Genomic DNA, 20,658 nt, shown 5'->3' on the forward strand with positions numbered 1-20,658 from the left:
TAAAAGCAAACAATCCTGATTTTGGTTCTCCAGATTTTGGTAGGACACTTACCTAGCAAAATATCTAAAATACCCTCTATAATTAACACTAATTTTTAATTAACACGTACTTATGATGATAAATATGAAGTATTCAAAGACTATCAATCTCATTAAATAAAAAAGGAAAGCAAGATTAAGTATCTAAGTGCTGGATTAGGACTAAAGTAGGAGATAAAATTTGCTTGGAAGCAGGCCAGATAAAGAGCCCATTCCCGTCCATATAATGATGCTATAATTTCTACTTGCTCTACTCAAACATATCAATAGAGTTGCATGCTAAATTGATATTAATCCAACATTGTCTTTTCTCTTAAATTATGAATAAAATGAAGGCATGCTTGGCAGTGCACAGTTCTATAAGTTATACCCGATAACGCTACAGAGAACAGTTTAATATATTTGACCTATATGATTTGGCATGTCGGATTCTGGTTGAATTGCCATTATTACTAAATTATGCTTTAATAATTCGGCATTGAAGGTTTTACAATTTTAATTAAAAGATATATTGGAGTGGACTAACTATAATTCCTCTGAAGAAGGTATTACAAATATTTATGATAGAGGACACAAGGCAACAAACAGAAAACAACAAACAATATGGAGATCCAAGATCGGCAAATTTTTCACAAGAAGGTGGACAGTCATGAAGAAATTAGATGCTCTTAATTCTTTGATGGACAAGCCCTTAATGATTTAGAACTTGGCACGTTCTCTACGTTGGGATAATTGCTTCCGCAAAACTCTTCTCATGACTTTATTCGAAGCAGTTCGAGGAAGAGATGGGACAGCCACAACAGATGAAACCTGCATAGAGGCAGAATAATATGAGAGAATATTTAGTTAGATCTCTGCAGAAATGCTTCCAAAATGGGAAAAATGGAACAATATCCAGCAAACAAAACATAATACCTTAAATAGAGGGTTCAATTTCTTCTGCAGTGCAGAATTGAATGCTAATTTTAGCTGGTCTAAAGTTTCTTCTACAAAATCTTGATCTCTGAAGACAACAGCTACAATTAACTGCTCAGGTCCACCTCCAGAAGGTGGCACCCCAACTGCAGCTGTCTCTAGGATAGCATCATTAACTCCATTGCAGATACGCTCAATCTCGATGGAACTTACCTGAGCATGAACCAATTATGACAATTTGGTTAGAATGCTTAAGTCATGACTCTTGATTTAAAATCACTTGCTATGATTCTTTACCTTAATGCCACCAAGATTCATCGTGTCATCTGCACGACCATGTGCCCTATAGTATCCTTCAGGAGTACGCTCAAATTCATCTCCATGCCTTCGAAGGTGCTGCATTGCCAAACTAGATTAGAACATATCAATTGGTTGCATTATTACAAATTAAAAGTGTGAAAGAAATGCTTACCCTGCCATTGTAAACCGGCATGCCTTTGAAGTAGACATCGTAGTGATCAGCATTTAATAACATTGTTGATGCTCCAAACATGGTGGGATCAAGGGCTAGCTCTCCAGTGCCAGCTTTGCTTTGTGGCTGTTATTGAAAGCAAAGATAATCAGGAGTTATTAATGCCACGACTAACCCAGTTAATATCTTTACAGCAGATAGCCATTAATCATTGCCATCAGCATTTTCTTGTAACTTTGTAAGGCATCTGTTGACTCAATTTGGAGATTGGAGGCCCCTCTTTGGCAACAGGATGATCAGTTGCAGATAATCTGCTAGGTGAAAAATTAGATATAAGAGGGAACCAGCCAGCTGATTGGTTGGCAGAAAGGCAGGTTATTGGTTGCACCAAGGTAAGGATGATTGGGGTGAATCCCTCCCTGCTCAGTTATAATTCTCAATCCAGGGTGATGGGATTGGCTATATTTATCTTGTACTTAGGCAATGGAGTTCCATATCAATTACAAAAACACAAATATTGGATACAGGGGCTGCTCATTATGCAGGATATCATCCCTTCATTGAACTGGAATAGAGGCCATAAGAGGCTTGTGATCCACAGGCAGGTGCAGGGAGGGCATTTATGTCCTTATGCGCATTTGTGTGTATAACAGTTGCATGCTCCTATTTCCGAGCTATTCCAGATGCCACAACTATTGAGAATTCGAGATGAACTTGTACAAAATTATGAAAGTTTCATATCATGAGTAGAAACTTAAAATTATACTTACTAGTGGAATTCCATTGCCATCAAGGATAAATAAGGTGCAACCCATAGCCGGTGTACTGAATGCAGCCAATGCTTGAGACTGCAACAATGATCCACAGATAAATCCACCTCCAATCTCTGTACCACCACAGTACTCAATGACAGGCTTGTAGTGAGCTCTTCCCATCAGCCATAGATACTCATCTACACTAGATGCCTCCCCAGTGGAGCTGAAGCATCTACATATTATCATAATTCGAGTGAAAATAAAAATGCTGACAAACTCATTCTGCATAGTGATGTAGAACATTTCTTCATTTAGGAATCAGACGGACATTGGATATATCACCATTTCTATTACTTTATAACAGAAAGGACATAAACAAGAATAGCAGGATAATCCAGAAATTGATCTTACCGAATGGTCGACCAATCAAGGCCGGCAGTGCAACATGAATCTTTCCACGCACGGACAACACTTGGAACTACACCAAGCATAGTTACCTTAGCATCCTGGATATTTTAGAGTACTAATTAGTTCACAATAACTTTAATTATGAAAGACAAATGCAATAGCCTTAAAATTGATATGTTCCTTAGACCATTCACGAGTCAATACAGACAGCACAGAACATGTCTACCAATAATGTTTTGCATGATTATAACAGTCTCCGAGTATAAGATGCACAAATGACACCCAAACAGAGAATTTTAGGGACCAAATTTGTTTTCACATCAAACAAATGCTTTGCATCCAAATTAATGAAATGATTCAGAATGGAAACATGTCACTGTGAGTAATTGAGAGAACAGAACCATTTACCAAGAAACCTTTACCAAGATGCAACAATTAAGCAAATGGAGACCACATATCTCATTGGTCAAGGCTTTTGTAACACTATAATGCAAAGTCCGCCAAACCGGGCCGAACTGCCCGGTTCAGCCTGTAGCAAGCCGACCCGGTGGGGGACCGGGTCGGTTCATCTCTTCTTTTCGGAACCAGCTCAGAACTGGCCAGAATCCGTTTCGAACCAATAGGAACCAGCCGGAACCGGTTCCGAACCGATAGAAACTAACCGGAACCGGTCGCGAACTGCCCGAACTCGGTTTGAACCGGCCGGTTCCGTGCGGAACTGATGCGAACCGTCTGGTTCGCACCGAGTTGGACTGACCCCCCCCCCCCCCCCCCAACCTTTCTTCCCTTTGTTTTAAAGGTTGATTGGAAAGGCCCGAGAAGTTTCTCAGGCCTTTCCAACCTATCTGAATACTTCCCCTCTCGTTTTTCTACGACGAAAAATACACTGATTCAACACAATTGAAGAAAAATCCAACCCTAAATAAGGGATGCTTCCTCTCTCCTATCTCATTTTCTCTCTTTTTTTAGGCCAAAAAATACCTTAACATTTGCAAAATAAGAGACATCATACCAAAATTTTTGATTTGGATTTGATTTTATGATATGTTGTAGATCTATGAATGATCTACATGATAAAATAAAAAATTTTAATTTTTAGCTTATATATAATTTTAAAAATTAAAAATATATTTTTAGATTTTAAAAAATAAAATTAAAATATAAACTGTAAAATCAGAAGAGTATTTAGGGACATGCAAGCTACTCTCTAGCTAAATTTGGTGTCTATTTATTCGAATTTTGATGCGATCTTGCATATAGTAGCCTCGGCCTAAATTTAAAAAAAATCGAGAAAGAAGTAGCCTTTGATGCATGCGCACATACTTAGAAAAATATATGTATCATCAATTATATTTTTCTACATGAATTCTTGCTCAAATTATTTTTTTAAATATTTATATTAAAAAATATTTTTAAATTTAAAAATAATTAAAAATATAAAATTAATACCAAAAATGATGAAAAATTAGTAGTATGTAATACATATTTCACAAGTATTTTCTGAAGTAAAAAACATATTTTTCTAAAATTATGGTATTTAAATATTTTTTAAATTTAAAAATTATTAATATATATATAATATAAAAAATTAGTACTATATATTAGGTAAATAAGATGTATTTTTTGAAGTAAAAAAATATTATCTTAATCCTAAAAAAATCTATTTTTAAATAATTGATAAACTAACGTACTTGATAAATCTGTAAGAATAGAACCATCAATAAAAAAAGAGACCAGAGCGCGACATCATTTGAGATCATGAGCAAATGCTCTCGAGTCGACACCATTGAAAGTGCAATTGGTGCAACACAGAGTTCAAAAAGGGAGAAACAACCAAGTTGAAGCAGCACTTAGTTGGTGGTTACCTCGATGTATCTATATGTCAGACGTGCCCACAAGAGGTTCGACAGCTGATGGAGAAACACTTCGCTGTTTTGAAAGCAGCAAAGGAGATGGTTTCCAAGAAGAAAGTGGAGGTGCACCGACGAATGGTAGAACCACCTTCCTATCACTCTAGAAAGTCAGAGGAGGCATTCGCTTCAGATGACGAGGAGAGACAGATCCAGGCTATCACTCAGGCAAGCCTGGATGTTCAGTGGTAGCAGGATGAGGTGGCCAGACATAAAGCTCGATTTGGGCCCTCATACTGCGAATCGGGCTCCGGTTCTACGAGCAGCAGGGCAAATTCAGAGTTCAGAAAAACCTCCCCAATTAGGGAGGCTATCAACAGAGGCGGTGGACGTATTGCATCTATGTTGGGATCTTTTGGTAGTAGAAAGAAGTCTTCCAAGAAGATTCCACTAGGAGTCACCATCCATGATTTAGATCCACATGCCTTCCTCGACAAGGATTTCAAGCAGCAGAGGGTTGACACAATACTAAAGAAGAATAAGAAGAAGGATATATGGCGAGCTATTGGATCCTGATTTTACTTTAGCCACATTCCAGCAAATGGAACAGACAATACGTACTATAGGTCTACCATTTTCTCTATACAGACTGCCAGTCCCAGTGTAGATCCTCCAACACCGAAGAACATCTACGATGAGCTTCTCGATATAGGTCTATCATTTTCTCTATACAGGCTGCCAGTCCCGGTGTAGATCCTCCAAGACCGAAGGACATCTACGATGAGCTTCTCAATAAGCTCATAATATTGAGAAGCAAGAGAAGTGAAATTGCCTCATACAAGAGCAAGTAGCTCACATATGGACTGACGGTGATGTGTGATGGTTGGACCAGTCCTACTAGACGAAGCATTATCAACTTGTTGACACATTGTGATACGAAGACTTTTCATAAATCGGTTGATGCTTCCGATTAGGCGCACGACGCCATATACATCCTCTGATAGATAGAGGAGATGATTGATCAAATTTGGAGAGGAGAATGTCATGCAGGTCATCACTGATAATGGGCCATAATATAAGGCCGCCAGAGAGATCCTGATGAAGCGGTACCCACATATTTTTTGGACCTCATGTGTTGCATATTGTATTGACCTCATGTTGATGGACATGGCGAAGATTCATAGAGTGCAACAGACAGTGGAGACAGCCTAAACCATCACCAGATATATTTATAACCATCCATGGGTCCTATCACTGATGAGGAGGTATGTAGGGGAAAAGATCTTAAGATAGAGTGATATGGTTTGCTACCAACTATGTTGCACATAGCTTTCTTGAGAGGAAAGCAGCCTACATCAGATGTTTGTCAGTCCTAAGTAGCAGAAAAGTAGATTTGCGAGAGCCGGCACTATCGAGGACTTAGGGACAAGGCAAACATTCTAGCAGCGGGCCGAGAAGATAGCGAAGGCTATTAAACCATTGTATGAAATGCTTCGGATCGTGAACAACAAGAGATACCCCCAAATGGGCTTCTTGTATCATATAATGGAGGGGACAGATTCAAATCAAGGAGGCAGATTCGACGTATGCCTAGGAGTATATCTGTATCATTGAGTGGCGGTGGGACTACCAGATGGGTAGGAACTTGCATCTAGCAGGTAAGCAAGAACATTGAAAATTAGATTACTCCTATATTTGTACAATTTTACTAAGACAATTATGAATTATATCTGTAGCATACTACCTAAACCCGAAGTTTCAGTACACAGTACCTGAAATCGATATAGATGTCGAACTTCTGGCCGCTTTACGTAATATGATTTACAAGATGGATCCTGATCTAAAAGTCGCGGTCCTATGTTTAGAAGAGGTAAGTTAATTTAAGTGGCATGCGTAAGTTAACTACTATCTACAATTATTAACATATTATAGCACGTTTCTTTTTCACAGACCAAAATATTTAGAGAGGGCACTGACAGCGTTGGAGTCTCAGCAGCTGTCGTAAATAAGAAAAATATAAATCCAGATATTTTACACATCAACAATAACTATTACCTGGCGTTAGATGGTTACTAATATGATACTATCTCATATATAATTTTCTTCAATGTTTTGCAGCTGAATGGCGGATTCATTTTAGTTTGTCCGAGTGGCTGAGCGCACTGGTCCATCTTCGCCCTAATCCATGCAAACAGAGGAACCGTCTAAGACAGGAGTGCTTCAATGATCTTATATATATTCACTACAATTTGAGATTAAGGCTAAAGTGCATTTAGGAGGAAGTAGAACTAAAGTACACAGATCTGATTCATAATGCTTTTGTTAACGATAAGGATGATCCTATGATCAGATGAATTATGGGCCAGGAATAGGAGCCGGAGCTTGATAAGCAAGGATCGTCTCCACAATCGGCCAATTTTGTAGCTAGTGAGATTATAATCGATGCAAGACAATAAGTAGATCGCAACATTCCATGCATCCTTCTAGCTGATCAGCCACAACCATAGGGGTCACTGGGGAGCCGGTCATCACATCCCTCCTTGTCTGAAACATTCTTTTAGAAATATGATCGAGAGATGCTTAGACGAGGCCACCACGCTATCCGGTCGACTCGGTCACGAAAGCGACATCCATCCTCCCAACATTGCTAGACAGAGGGGCACGAAGGGTAAGCAGGTAGAGTAGCATGAAGGATAAGCATGCAGTTGCTTAACACACCCAAAAAAAAAAAGAAAAGGCACATGTAGCCCCCAAGGAGAGTGTGGAGGATAATGGTCATGGATCTGTTGACCAGAAAGTGGACATGAGACAGTCGTGGGGTGGAATTTGATTCATCGGTGAGTCCCAGTTTATACATGCTACATAGGATAGAGACCACGATGCACGATTTGGTAGAGCCCGCGAGGATATGATTGTATATAGGAGATGGGCTCCTCGAGGTCATTTAGGAGAACACACTGTAGCTGCAGATGACCTCGTACGTGGAGTAGGATCCATAAACGTATCAGATTCCAACTCATATATTGGATCCTATTATCTGTAGCCACAGCCAGCCTATGACCCATATGAACACGAATATGGATATGGTGCATCTGAGGTATCGTCTTCCGATGGTTACTACCCTATCCATAACCACAGCCAGCCTATGACCATCCACAACCATATTATGAGCCAGAGGATACCTCTCGGAGCTAGAGCTTCGGCGAGAGATCCGAGAGTGATATAACCCAGAGCGGCATTCCTTATGGGATGAACATATAAGACTACAATGCCGCTTGATTAGAGGGGTGGGCTGATGTGCCTTCTGACTATACTAATAATTCGGATATCTATAAGAGGCATCACCACTCGACGAAATTTTAGATATCAATATGCATGTTGTACTTTAAATATATGTAATTGATTGTATTAATTTGGGCTGATGTGCCTCCTGACTATGCTAATGATTCGGATATCTATGAGAGGCAGCACCACTCGACGAAATTTTAGATATCAATATGTATGTTGTACTTTAAATATATGTAATTGATTGTATTATTTTATATTTTCTACCTCACTTGTTAATTTTAGGATATTTCATATGGATTCTTATAGCATGCAACATCTTACTAATGATTTTATGTTTTGTATTACTTTAAAACAACAAGATGCATCATTTAGATTATACCGAGATCATAGAAATATCAAAAACATCAAAAACCATCAAATCGTAATTAAAATTATTGAAAAAATTAAAAAAATTGATTACCAATTAATCAAACTTGAAAAACTTTAAAAAAAAATTGGACGTGCTGGTTCTGAATTGACATGCCCAAGCGCGCCTTATGTCAATACAGTACCAAACCGGTATCGTAATGACTCGCCCACCGACCGATATGAGCCCCGGTACAAGTTCGGCGGACCTTGCTATAATATATGATCAGATAAAATAATACCTTTCTACTGCATAAATACGGCAAGATAACTCTTCAAACAAATTCAAGATATCATGAGGAATTCAAGTTAAATTGATCTGGCAAGAGAGTTGGGAAGGACAAAAGAGAATTCATCATGATCATGAACATCATCCTCTTCTCATATTGTTATGGAAAAGAATTCCAGAGAAGTGTAAAAACTGGAGTTAACTGTTGCAGCTGAAATACAGATTAATATAACAGGCTGTTGAACTTTGAACAAGAGTATATGAGAAATAATATTTGGATTGAAGCAGAAAAGTAAGAAGACTTGAGGAAAAATATTTTTTTTGGAAAACTGGGTGGCGCAGTCATGAAGTGAAAAAAAAATGGAGCCTTTTTTGGTACAAAGGCATGGGTCTTATGAAAATTGAATATCATGTTTGATAGGGAAAAAGATTATGGGCAATTTCCTGAAACAATTATAAAAAATTGGGGATATTTTAGGTCTGTCACATACCAATGAAGAGGTGAGACAAAATACTATCAAGAACCACCCACTTACCTCAAGAAAAAGGAGACTTGCTTGTTGAAACGATGAAAACAAACAATTTTCATTTTACTTACACCATGCATACCACTGAGAGAGAAAGAGAGAGAGAGAGAGAGAGAGAGAGAGAGACAAACAGACAGAGAGAATAACTGGCAATGCTTTGTACAGAGAATGAATTTGTGATGATCATATGACTGCTGCTTTAGAAAAAACAAGGGTCACCAATGAGGAAAAGGACAAGGAGAAGTTCCTAAAAGAGAGTAAAATGGTGAACTACGAAAGACAAGATCTGTAGAAGTAGGTGATACCCATTTCAGAGAATAGTTTCTTTGATCAAACCAAAATTGCCTTCAAGACTTACAGTACACTAATACAAGAGAAATACTATGTCACATAGAAATTGGTAGGGATGTCAAGGCCACCAATTAAAGGTGCTGGAATACCAAGATATCAGAATAAGGAATAAGCATGCACATGCAGATATGCATACTTGCATGTCTGTCTTGAAATATAGAACAATAATGTAACATATCATGCTACAATCTGAAAAAAAAAAAAAACCAAGATTAAACTGTTGCAAACTTGGGGAAAGCTCCTGAATATCCTCTATGTAAATTTCCAGGTACATATACTTGGCAATCCTTTAGTATTGGGAACTTCTAAGCAGAAACTTGAAAAAAATTAATTAAAAGAACCCATATCTTAATAAACTAATTAATCAATAAAAATATTTAAAAAATAGTCAGAGAAGAAGACAAGAATGATAATACAGGAAATTAAGGCCATTGTAAGGTGACTATGTTTAGTAATTGGATTATTTTTAGTAATGTGATCATTCCCCCCAAGATTTTAAGTCCGCAGGATGGGGTGTCTTGGTTTTTCTATGGAACAGGATGTTTGTCCCCCACATGCCCACACTCAGGACATTGGATGTCTCATCCCATCCTAGTCCATTTCCTGACTTATCCCAACACTCTAAGACACTATCCCGACACATGGGATGGTGGGATGCCCTGCCTTCCTGCCAACATTTAAAACCTTGATTTCCTCTGCATATTGTAAAATTGTTTTTTACTCTGTTAATGCAGTTATCATAAACCCTCTTTTTAAGTAAGATTTTATGTAAAAATGGCAAGCATGTTTCTCTTGAAACTCATTTTAAATGTTTTATGACCTACCTGCTTTGCCAAGACAGGTTTTGTGGAAAGTAATCAAACATGTGTTCTATACATTTGCCAATAAAAGGCCATTATTTTAGAATGTGTAAGCTCATTTCAGTAAAACCTGGAACCAAGCAGGCCCATAATAAATCATGCAATCAATGTTATATACACAGATTTATGTTTGCATATAGATGATACACTCTTTCAGGAGAAAACAAACTCTTGTCTCTGAATGAATAATTTTCCTAAGCACCATAGAAATAACAGCTTTGAAATTTCAAACATTTGTTTATTTGTTTGGGTATTCTGAGCCTTATTTAGGACATTGAGGAGGGAAGGAGAAAAGTAAAGCCTTATTTAACTCATTGAGGAAGAAATGGAAATCAAAGATGAACATCATCCGGGAGGAGGATAGCTACTGCTTCATGCTTGGGTATGTCTCCCATTGTACTCATGAGTCATGAAGGATTCTTACAATACAGCTAATTGAAAGGACTGCTGGCACTCATGAAATTATTCATGACAAACTCATAGCTTGTTCTTTTAAAAGAAAAGCCATGAATTAAGGTTGGCATAATTTGAACACTTGTTAGCAAATAATTACTAGATTTTGTTAGACAGCCTCTTCCACTGTTTTCAGAAGGAAACAGAATTTTGTGTGTGAAATTATGTCCACAGAAGCATGATTTTTCAATGATAAAAATTGATTGTTTAGATCCTTGAATTGTCCGTATGGGGGAAAAAACTTGAAGGGATCAAAAGCAAGATTTTCTTAGATACATATGAAATAAAAAACTTATACGAGCAAAGCTAATAGTACCTGTACAAACTTTGCAAACCCTGAACCAAGGGGGGAGCCATTGTACAGTGCCATTGAAGCTCCATTTAGTAAAGTAGCATAAACAAGCCAGGGACCCATCATCCAACCAAGATTAGTAGGCCATGCAACAACATCTCCTTTACGAATATCCATATGAGACCATGCGTCAGCAGCAGCCTTGAGAGGAGTTGCATGTGTCCATGGAATTGCTTTTGGTTCTCCTGCACACAAGTAATCAGAGAGAGTAATTCATTTGCAAAGGTTGGAAATGATGTGCAAAATCATAAATTTCTAAGCAAAGGCAAACTTAATCTGGTGGATCCATCAAGACAAAATGGATATCCAATTTTTGGGTGATAATATTGGTCTAGAAATAGCTCAGGGTCAACTTAAAAGTCTCTTTTGATGAGAAACTTAGACATGCTAACTTAGGGAGATAGAACTCCTAAGAGTTGTTATAGTTACCTACAACTGAATGTCCTAATCTGCACAGATGTGCACAAATATTGTATTTAAATGACTGCTTTATATGCTTTAAGACTGTCAATACATCATCATTTAATGGTTAGTGCGACCGTTAATTTTCTGTTATGTCACTACATGCCGTTCTAATAGCTTGCCCTCAACCGCTCATTATTCACAATATTCTAACTTAAAAAAGGCTTATGACTTTTTAAATTTTTGATAGTAGTGTTTTTTTGCAACGTATCAATGGTTTAAAGGTCGTAGGATATCGCCATCACATAACCATAGTAACATCACTAGAACCATGACTTCTATGAGGAACTATATGTATCAACAGGATGCAAAAGCAGAACTTTTAGTTACTAAGGGCCACGAATGTCACCTGTAGTTCCAGATGAAAAAAGGATGTTTGTGAATGCCTCTATAGATTGTTCAACTGCAATATAATCATTCGCTCTGCAATTTCAATATAATAATACAAATTGAGAACTTTCTGAACATTAGTATCCAATCATTCCATAAAATACAGCTGAATATATACTCACATGTGGACCCACTATTAGCTACTTATACATAAACAGATAATCTCAATCTCTAATAATTTTTTAAGGAATAGAGTTGGTTCCAAGGATGATAACAAATGATCCCCCAATATATACTAACAGCTTTCTTTTATGATCTTTTAAGAAAAAAAATAGTTATTTGAATATTAAATCACATTTAACAGAACAAACTATAAGTTTCAGATTAGTAATATGCATCTTCATACCCTCATACTTTATTTCTCTGTAATTTTTGTGTACATAATACATACTTTATGTGAATCTGAAGTGAAATTGAAGCACTATTTTAGAATTTGGTGATCCATTGAACAGAAGAACCATTTCCACATGGAATAGAGGACTATTTCTATGTGGACTTAATGTAAGAAAGAAAATGAAAAAGGCTTACTGTATCCTCTTGATTATACCCAAACCCACCTCCTAGAGCAGTTGTGGTTGTTTGATTGCTCTGTAACTTCCTAAGAATAAAATGTAGCTTATTTGTTTGTCCTTAATGGCTAAAAGATTATCCAGTTGCATGGAAGACATGAAAAAGCTTCAAATAATGCAGAAAGGAAGAAAACCTCCAAGAATATCCACATGAAGAGGTCAAGAAGATAGACTAAGCAGAGTCTGCATAGCTCCCACTTCATATGCTAGGAGTCCAACTCACCATTTCAAATTAGTTGATGTGCATCAGTTACTTGAAAGACATCATGCGGTGCCCATCAAAGCTCATGCCAGATGGTCACTAAATGGCCAGTAAAGGATCCTGAGCTTCAGCTATTTACAGAAAAGTGCAATATAGGAGTACCCCATGTCAGAAAGCATTTAACATCATGTAGGCTTCCATCAAATATCCAACATCTAGCAATCAAACATCCAATTAAAATGTCCACTAAATAACCAGTGTGGACGCAACATTGGTGGTATCCACACTGGCTTCAGGCCTGACTCATGATCCAGACACTAGAGGACTTTGCATCAGATTGCAATCTGACTCCTACCCAATCAAAACCAATGAAGCTGGAATTGCAGAAAGACTCTGTAACTGAAGTGTCCCAGAAAGCACCAAGTTGATATGATGCTGACTGCTCATGATCCTGGGTATTGTCTATAACTTAGAAAGTTGAATCAAAGTCCCAGCCTGATTAGGAGTTGACATTTTCATAAATGTCTATGGGCAAGCAGCTTAAAAAAGATCATATCATCAAATTCAATCAAGAGGCAGGAAAAGAGTCATTAGATACTTTACCTAACAAGTTTCCCAACAGCTCATGAATCACACAAGTTGGAGAATGGAGGAAGTTAAAGTCATGTCACTGAAGATTCTGAACTGTTGGATGTTATGATCTTGCCAATTTGCCCATAAAGATAATCATTCAGGCTGAAAAATGTGATTTCTGGAGTCTTGTTTATTAGGAGTTCTAAGGCCTTAACAAGTGCCATGTCAGTTTGAAAGCCCTAGAGCCTATAAAAATTACAGGCCCTGTACCCAATTTTACAGTCATAATAATATTGATAAGAGATTCTTCCTTGGTACATATTGCTTTCAAATTCTTGGAGGATTGTTTGTCGACGCTATAGGAGCATGAATAAGCATTGATAGGTTTCGTGGAGGACAAAAAGACACCATGCGTAAAGCTACTCTGCATGCCAGCGAGGCTTTTAATAACATGGATTCTTCCTTCCTCTTATACCCTTAATTCCAGCTTTCCTTTCTAATCAGTCAACCATAGATTCCCTTTCTCATTGCCCTCACAGACCCCTCATGAATTTGTTTTTACTATGCAACCTCTGATCTCACATAACATATAGCTCCTTTAGATGGAGAAATTTCTTTTGCAAATCATAAAGGTACTGCGCACATGCATTGCAAAATTATATATGCATACATAATCTATAACAAAACAGTATTCTGATTAACTAGAGTGTCTTCACATGATATGAGAATTTGAATGGCTTCACTTTATCTTGACCTCTTGTTTTAAAATTCAAAATTTTCCAAAATATTCATATATAATATTTATACAGCCGCTATGCAGACAAGCTAGCAAAATAGATTTCAAGGCATTCCAAGACTGATAGTATAAGGAGCTTCAGTATATTCATATATTTAAAAAGGAAAGAGAAAAGAAAAAACATACACAGAAGATATCATACTTGGTATGCTTCACTCTTCCCAAGAAATCATGCCAAGATATATCAGCATCACGTAATCCCTTGATGGAGGAGCCTCTTGTAGGGACCACAATTGCTAAAGGAGCATCAGCATCAATAACTCTACTGTAACAACCAAAGTTAAAACATGAGAAAATGCATTTGCAAGGACAAGCAAATCTTACACTTCCACCATGAAAATCATTAACATCACCTGTATAAGGGAAGTTTCTTCTCGCCGCGAATGATAAAATCCTGGCAAAAGAAAAGAAAGAGCGGTAAATAACAGATTGGCATGCACAACACATTAAAGTGCTATACAGATGCACTATATTGAAAACATAGTGTAAACGGAGGTACCACTTATGTTCAAATATCTTAACAAGAACAGAATTTAAAGATAGCATAGTAGAAAGCAGAAGACATATTTATGCCGTACAGTTGTTTCAAAGCTTCCAGCAATTATTTTCACGAGGAGATATGACATATGCTGCACAGTTGTTTCAAAGCTTTCAGCAATTATTTTCATTAGGAGGCCAGGATATACTGTAAGAGATTACCAGCTACACCCGTTTACGGCTGGCATGATATTGGACACCGACAACCCTAACCACATTGCTTGCACTCTCTCTAACACAGGTCCCAAGCTGCACAACAAGTAGGTTCACAGGTGCTCTCTTGAAAAATGCTCTCATAACAAACATACTGAAATCAAGCAATAACAATTTTCAGCGGTATGTGAATGAGGTGACAGCCCAGTGAATGCATCCCTCCAAATGGGGAGGTTCAGGTTTCAAAACTTGGGAGGCATTTCTCCAAGTATATGGACCTATATAATTTCATTGGTTGGGTCCCTCTTCACATTCCCTTGAAGAAAAAGAAAGAAAAAAAATTGAAGTAAATCATGAATGCTGCTTGCAAATTAGAATAATATAGAATTCCAACTGTTATAACATGAACAATCAAGCTTCCCACTGACAATCTGAAGCCTCATTCCTCAAACAATACTCATGGTGCTTCATTTAGTTTGTATTTGAAACAGTTTCCCTGATTCCATGAAAAAAAGTTCTTTTTCTTAATGAACGCCCAGATTCAGGCAATAGATTGCAATAGAATCACTATTAATGCTAAGGTAAAATAGCAAATGCATAGGCTGTGTTTATACTCTTATGCCTGCACTTTGAGAACATTTTCTAGGCAACTATTGGATGCATGGATTTAGAAAGCCACCCTCAAGTTTTGAAAATTCCTTATCCAGTATGCTATGCAGGACTGGTTAGCAAAGCAAGAGTGACTGCAGCAGCAACCAGCAATATTACGAGGCTAAATGCAAATACTGGATCTAAATCACATGAAAGCAGACAAGTACCCTAATTCTTTTAAAGAAGAGCAGAAAAGCCGTGCCTTTCTAGTCGAGAATATTAGAAAAAAAGAATATGAAATCACTCCTGCATGGTAAAACTGTCCAATCATAGTTTAATTCTACATGATCTTAATAAGAGCATATAAATTTGTGATAATTAGTGGTTTATGTGATAGGTTCATTTGCAGTAAAAATAGCACCAAAATAAGCAAATTTCAGTCAGTGATGTCATGAGTTAGATCTTAGACACGATTGCATAACTTGGAGTCATTCAAAGTTTCAAACATGAGTCGCAACAAAAGTAGACTATGCTAAAATAAGCACCAACCTGGGTAAAAATTGCCTTTGCATTTGAAATCTTGAGTCTCGTTGATATTTCAGTAGGAGCAAAGCTATCTGCAATCGAGACAACCACGTAGCCTGCTAAAACAATAGCAAGGTAGATAATCACAGCAGTCACAGTCATCGGCATATCTATTGCAACAGCAGATCCTTTTGTCAAGCCCATTGTGTCTATTGCATTTGCAACCATACTGCAAAATAAGATGTCAAAGTAAGTGCCACTAAATCGGCATCTAAGCCAAATTTCTGTTATATTTTTGATTGCACTGCACTATTAGATGCTAATCTAATTGCAAGCAAGAGTAGGTTTGAAACTGAGACAGAAAATCAGAAAAGAACTAGCTAACAATTCAGGTGCATCATCACTCCATCCTTACCAAAGAAAAGCATCATCTGACTTTCATCATATAAAAACTGGTGCAAGAGCATTAAGTAAAGCATACTAAGGGAATTTATTCAATGACTTTTCTGGAGGAACTACCTTAGCATGCTTTTTGGACACATTCATATAAAGATGAAATAACATAAAATACAATATCGAACTCACAACCTTGCATTGTAAGACACATCTAGATGTTAATGTTTGTTTCAATTAATCCAGTGTTCAAAAACATTGATCGTTAAATTAGTAGCTTTCTTTTATACTAAATTGAAGCTATAAATTAATTGTTTCCTATGACGAATATATATATATATATATATATATATATATATATATATATATATATATATAGATAGATAGATATAGATATATATATATATATATAGATATATATATATAGATATATATATATATATATATATATTTATTTATTTATTTTCTATGACGAATATATTAACTAGAATTGTCTGGTCCAATAGTGAAGATGAACTCTGATAAGATTTCCTCTCTGCAATTGTTGATCTCAAGTAGGAGTTACACCTATAGATTTAAAAATAAATTCACTTCTGCTGTTTCTTGAAGCAATGGTCAAGAAGCCATAGCATAAGTGTGCATCTTATGGTATAAACCACACCAGTTTAGACCTTACAGCACATACAATATTGTCCAGATGGTGCATTGTACAATGGTCTAGAGTCTACATTATTCTATCATGCCCTGTTACGTGAATGATTCCCTGACTCATGACTGACATAACATAATATGGTGCCATATTGAGCTGGTCTTTGTAACCAACACAAGCATGGCAAACAAAACTTCAATCTGTGGTTTGAAAATGAGGATGAAATATATCCTAGTAATCCAGCATTCGAATTATAGAAGCATGTAACAATTGATTGAAAAATGCTACTGGTAATTAGTGCTTGAAGCATCAGCGTCAACCACATTACAATTGATTGACATTAATTTAAACTACAGTTCTCATCCTTAGAGATCACAATGCATTCCATTTATTCGTACTTCACAGATTTTTCAACCCAGGAAATTGAATGGACTTGCTTTCACCTATGAAACAATAACTTGCACATGATTAATACCAGTGCACCTAAGCATGCCTGAGAAAAGGGAGAGGGGAATCTTATACGAGCATTTAATAATCATTACAACCTACTTATTCTAGCTTATTCTGATAAAATAAGAAGGATCTTCAGTGATTGAGTTTAACCATGTGGTGTATTTTTCTCCTACCTATTTCCACATATCCCCCATTTTCTTAATAGAAAACAAAAACAATGTCCATAAGCATATATTATCTGGATATAGTAATAGAGAATGACAGGACAACAGGTATTAAAAAGCTGGTGCAACTGAGAATGGAAGTGAGATTCTAGAACAAGGATGACAACCTGACAAAAGATTAAAATTTTCAAGCAAAAGGGTAATTCAAAACTCATTACAATTTGGCAAAAACTAGAATTCGATGGTCTATTCAAAATTTTGATTTTTTGGAGAATTTATTCATTACTTCATAATCCCATATCTCAACTACTTTCACTCCTTCCTAAATATATATACTCAACTGTTTCTCCATCCTTAGTTCTAACTATATCTCTTCCCCCTCTTTTTGTAATTTTGAAATTTATTTCAATACAATTGGGCTAGGATTCCCTAACTCTTCTTTCAAAAAGAAAAGAAAAGAAAAGGAAAATGATAAAAGAGAGTAAATGCATCTGAACCCTATGCATGATTCACCCATCTATCTTTTTCTAACAAAGCTTTTAGCCATATTGAGATATACTTTAAAACACTTGTTCGCAACATAAATGTTCATTTACTAAAATCATTCAAGTAATGGATCTCCTCACTGACATATCATAACATTAATCTGTAAAATTGCTAGAAGAAATTATTTACTAGAAAATATGTCTTCACCCAAGGAGTAACATCGAACATGGATAAAAAAGAATTTTTTTCATTAGTGTTTATTTAACCATTGAATAAAATATGCATCTATCAGTTTTTCTATTCTAATCAAATAGGTATAGTATATATTTGCTGCAAGAAATAAGAAATAGTGTGCGAAAGAATATGATAACAAGAAGAAGATACAGTCGGGCTACTACTATAAGGCAAAACAACTTCCATATTAAAGCAAATAGTTATGTAGACCACGAAAGCATACCAGACTTCTGCATGCAGTTCCTTTAGTGTCATTTGCTGGACAGGCAAAGCATCATAACCTTCATCTCTCCAAATAATCATTGTGTCATCCAGGCCTCTTTTATCACTCAAACTCAAGCAATTGGCAGCACAGTTTAGATAAGCCCCTGGTAACCACTGGCCTCCAGGATAAGAAGTATGTTCATGTAAAATACATGATGGAGGCACGAAGAATGATATACTCATTTCCTTAAAAACCATTTTCCAGTAAGCCTGTGAAATAAACCATTACATGTAAACCAAAGCACTAATGCAAAACAAATTGAAGTTCACATCACAGGAAAGGAAAGATATCAAGGCGCTTTGACCAGTACCTCAGGGTTTGAGACAGAAAATTTCTGGAAGTCAGAAAAGCTTGAAATTGGGTCTTTGTATCCTGAACCGAGGAACTCTTTTCCGTGCCTCTCTAATACCCGACCAATGTTTGTCAAAACTGCACTCTCTCTGTTTTTGCCCACTTTTATAATTTATTAGTTGTTCAGTGAATGTACTTATGCTAAAGTATTAGAAAACCGATAGTTAAAGAGGACATCACTGACACTCATTTGTTGATGACTTGATGCCATGTTCAAACAGCAAAAGGATAGACAAGATGTCACTTCGCTTTTAATCAAGGAGGTAATGATCTTGCGGAATATATACAAATGTACTGGATTTGGTAGCTCTAATACACAGAATATAAAGACTTTCTTTTGTAGCTCTTCCTCGACTCTTCTTCTTCTTGTTGTCCTCATTTAACTTTTCTTTTTCCCTTTTTCTGTCCAGAAATGCAATTCTAGCCATTTTATAATTTGTTTAATGGCTTTCTGATTTTCCTCTATGTGAACTTCTGTATCAGTCAGAGCCATTTGAGCACTGAAACTCATGGAAATGCTAATTCCCTTCAGCCAGAATCAATCCATTTCAGCTGAAACTACAAACATCAATATCAACTGACAAATCAATATGTTTTTTTTTTCCAATCATATCAACGGGCACTCCTCTAAGTTTTCATTATTAATTTCAACTTTACCTTTATATGAGCATCAGATGACAATAACAATTCAGATTATTCTTTTATCTATACCCAACAATATTATGAATTGTTGATGGTTTGAGAGCTACAAGTACAAAAAGAAACCGAAAAATCTCTACTTTTCCTTATTCACTACTGTTCTTGAACGTTTGATCCTTCCTTTTACCTTTTATCGCTCTAAGTTCCTGCCTCTTCTTGGATAACGGAGAAATTCAATTCCGAAACATCCACAATTACTTTAATCTTGCCCTCATCCAATACACCTTAAAAAAGAACTACACCAAAACCATAAGTTCTCCAGTTACTTATTTCCCTCCAAGAATCCCAAATATGCAACTTTACGAAACTAGAAATATCAATTCATTTTATTCGGAGTTCTATGCATGGTTTTGTACTACTTACTTATTTTATTAGAAAACGAAGGCAAAATCAAATCTTGTCAAAAAAAAATCATACTTTCTATGTTCTTAACAAATATAAACAAAATTAAATAATTGAACAAAAGAAATGCAATAACCAAAACCCCAGAATTTAAAAGAATACCTTTTTCTTTTTCTTTTTTTCTTTTATTTTTTTTGTTGATTCTAGAAAGAGACAAAGGATCAAAGAGCTCACTTGTCCGGAATCCAAGCAGGAGGAGTATCGGAATCGTAGCCTTCATAGGATCCGTAGTACATCATCTGATGAAAGGGGAACGGGAGATCGGGGCTCAGGAGGCGCCTCGAGATCTCCTTCCACGTCTCCGGGCCGGAGTTCCCGTGGTCCCGGAGTATCCGAGCGAGCTCACCGTGGAGTCTCTCCGCTTCGTCCGATGGCATGCCGACGGCCGAGATCTTCTCGGCTGTGATCCGATCCAAGCTCTCGTAAGCCATTGTTCTTCTCCGTCACCGGCGCCAGCCTTTTTTCTTTCCTATTGTCTTAGAAGGATCGGACGCTTCTTGGGACCCAAAGAAGACGGCCGCAGCGGACGGATGTTGTCGCTCCAGCACATTTTAGTTAAAAGTGTATCTCGGAAGATTGGATGGGAGATGCGTCGCTTGGTGCCGAGGTGAAGCCTCTTGGAGTTTGTATTTATTGATGGGTGCAGTTTAGATGAGATGGGTTGAGGCCCATGTAAACGATGGTTTTGGTTGCTGGGTTGGTACGGCTCGTGAGCTCAACTAACGTGACAGTCCTATCCGATTTCTGGATGGAGAAGCGTCGGGGCTGCTTCACGAGTGGACAATGGGGACCCGGATTTAACGCAACCTATACGAGACTCGTAGCTAGATAGGGCTGGAATGGGTCCAGGTCGGCTCGAG

The 20,658-nt window shown here is 37.0% G+C and overlaps 1 protein-coding gene across 1 annotated transcript; it reads right to left on the reverse strand.

The window, feature by feature from the left end:
* Positions 1 to 485: 485 nt before the first annotated feature.
* LOC103701673 (probable acyl-activating enzyme 17, peroxisomal) lies at positions 486 to 20,321 on the reverse strand. The gene is made up of 14 exons (XM_008783828.3): positions 19,973 to 20,321; positions 18,657 to 18,786; positions 18,305 to 18,555; positions 15,727 to 15,931; positions 14,250 to 14,290; positions 14,039 to 14,161; positions 11,716 to 11,789; positions 10,869 to 11,089; positions 2,593 to 2,687; positions 2,197 to 2,413; positions 1,427 to 1,552; positions 1,252 to 1,350; positions 955 to 1,167; positions 486 to 849 (listed from the first exon to the last, which is right to left on the reverse strand). The coding sequence occupies exons 1-14, from the start codon at positions 20,227 to 20,229 to the stop codon at positions 739 to 741; spliced, it is 2,163 nt and encodes a 720-aa protein (XP_008782050.1). The 5' UTR covers positions 20,230 to 20,321; the 3' UTR covers positions 486 to 738.
* Between the last annotated feature and the right edge of the window lie 337 nt (positions 20,322 to 20,658).

This window comes from Phoenix dactylifera, chromosome 1 (assembly GCF_009389715.1).
Source record: "Phoenix dactylifera cultivar Barhee BC4 chromosome 1, palm_55x_up_171113_PBpolish2nd_filt_p, whole genome shotgun sequence".
NCBI classification, from domain to species: domain Eukaryota; kingdom Viridiplantae; phylum Streptophyta; class Magnoliopsida; order Arecales; family Arecaceae; genus Phoenix; species Phoenix dactylifera.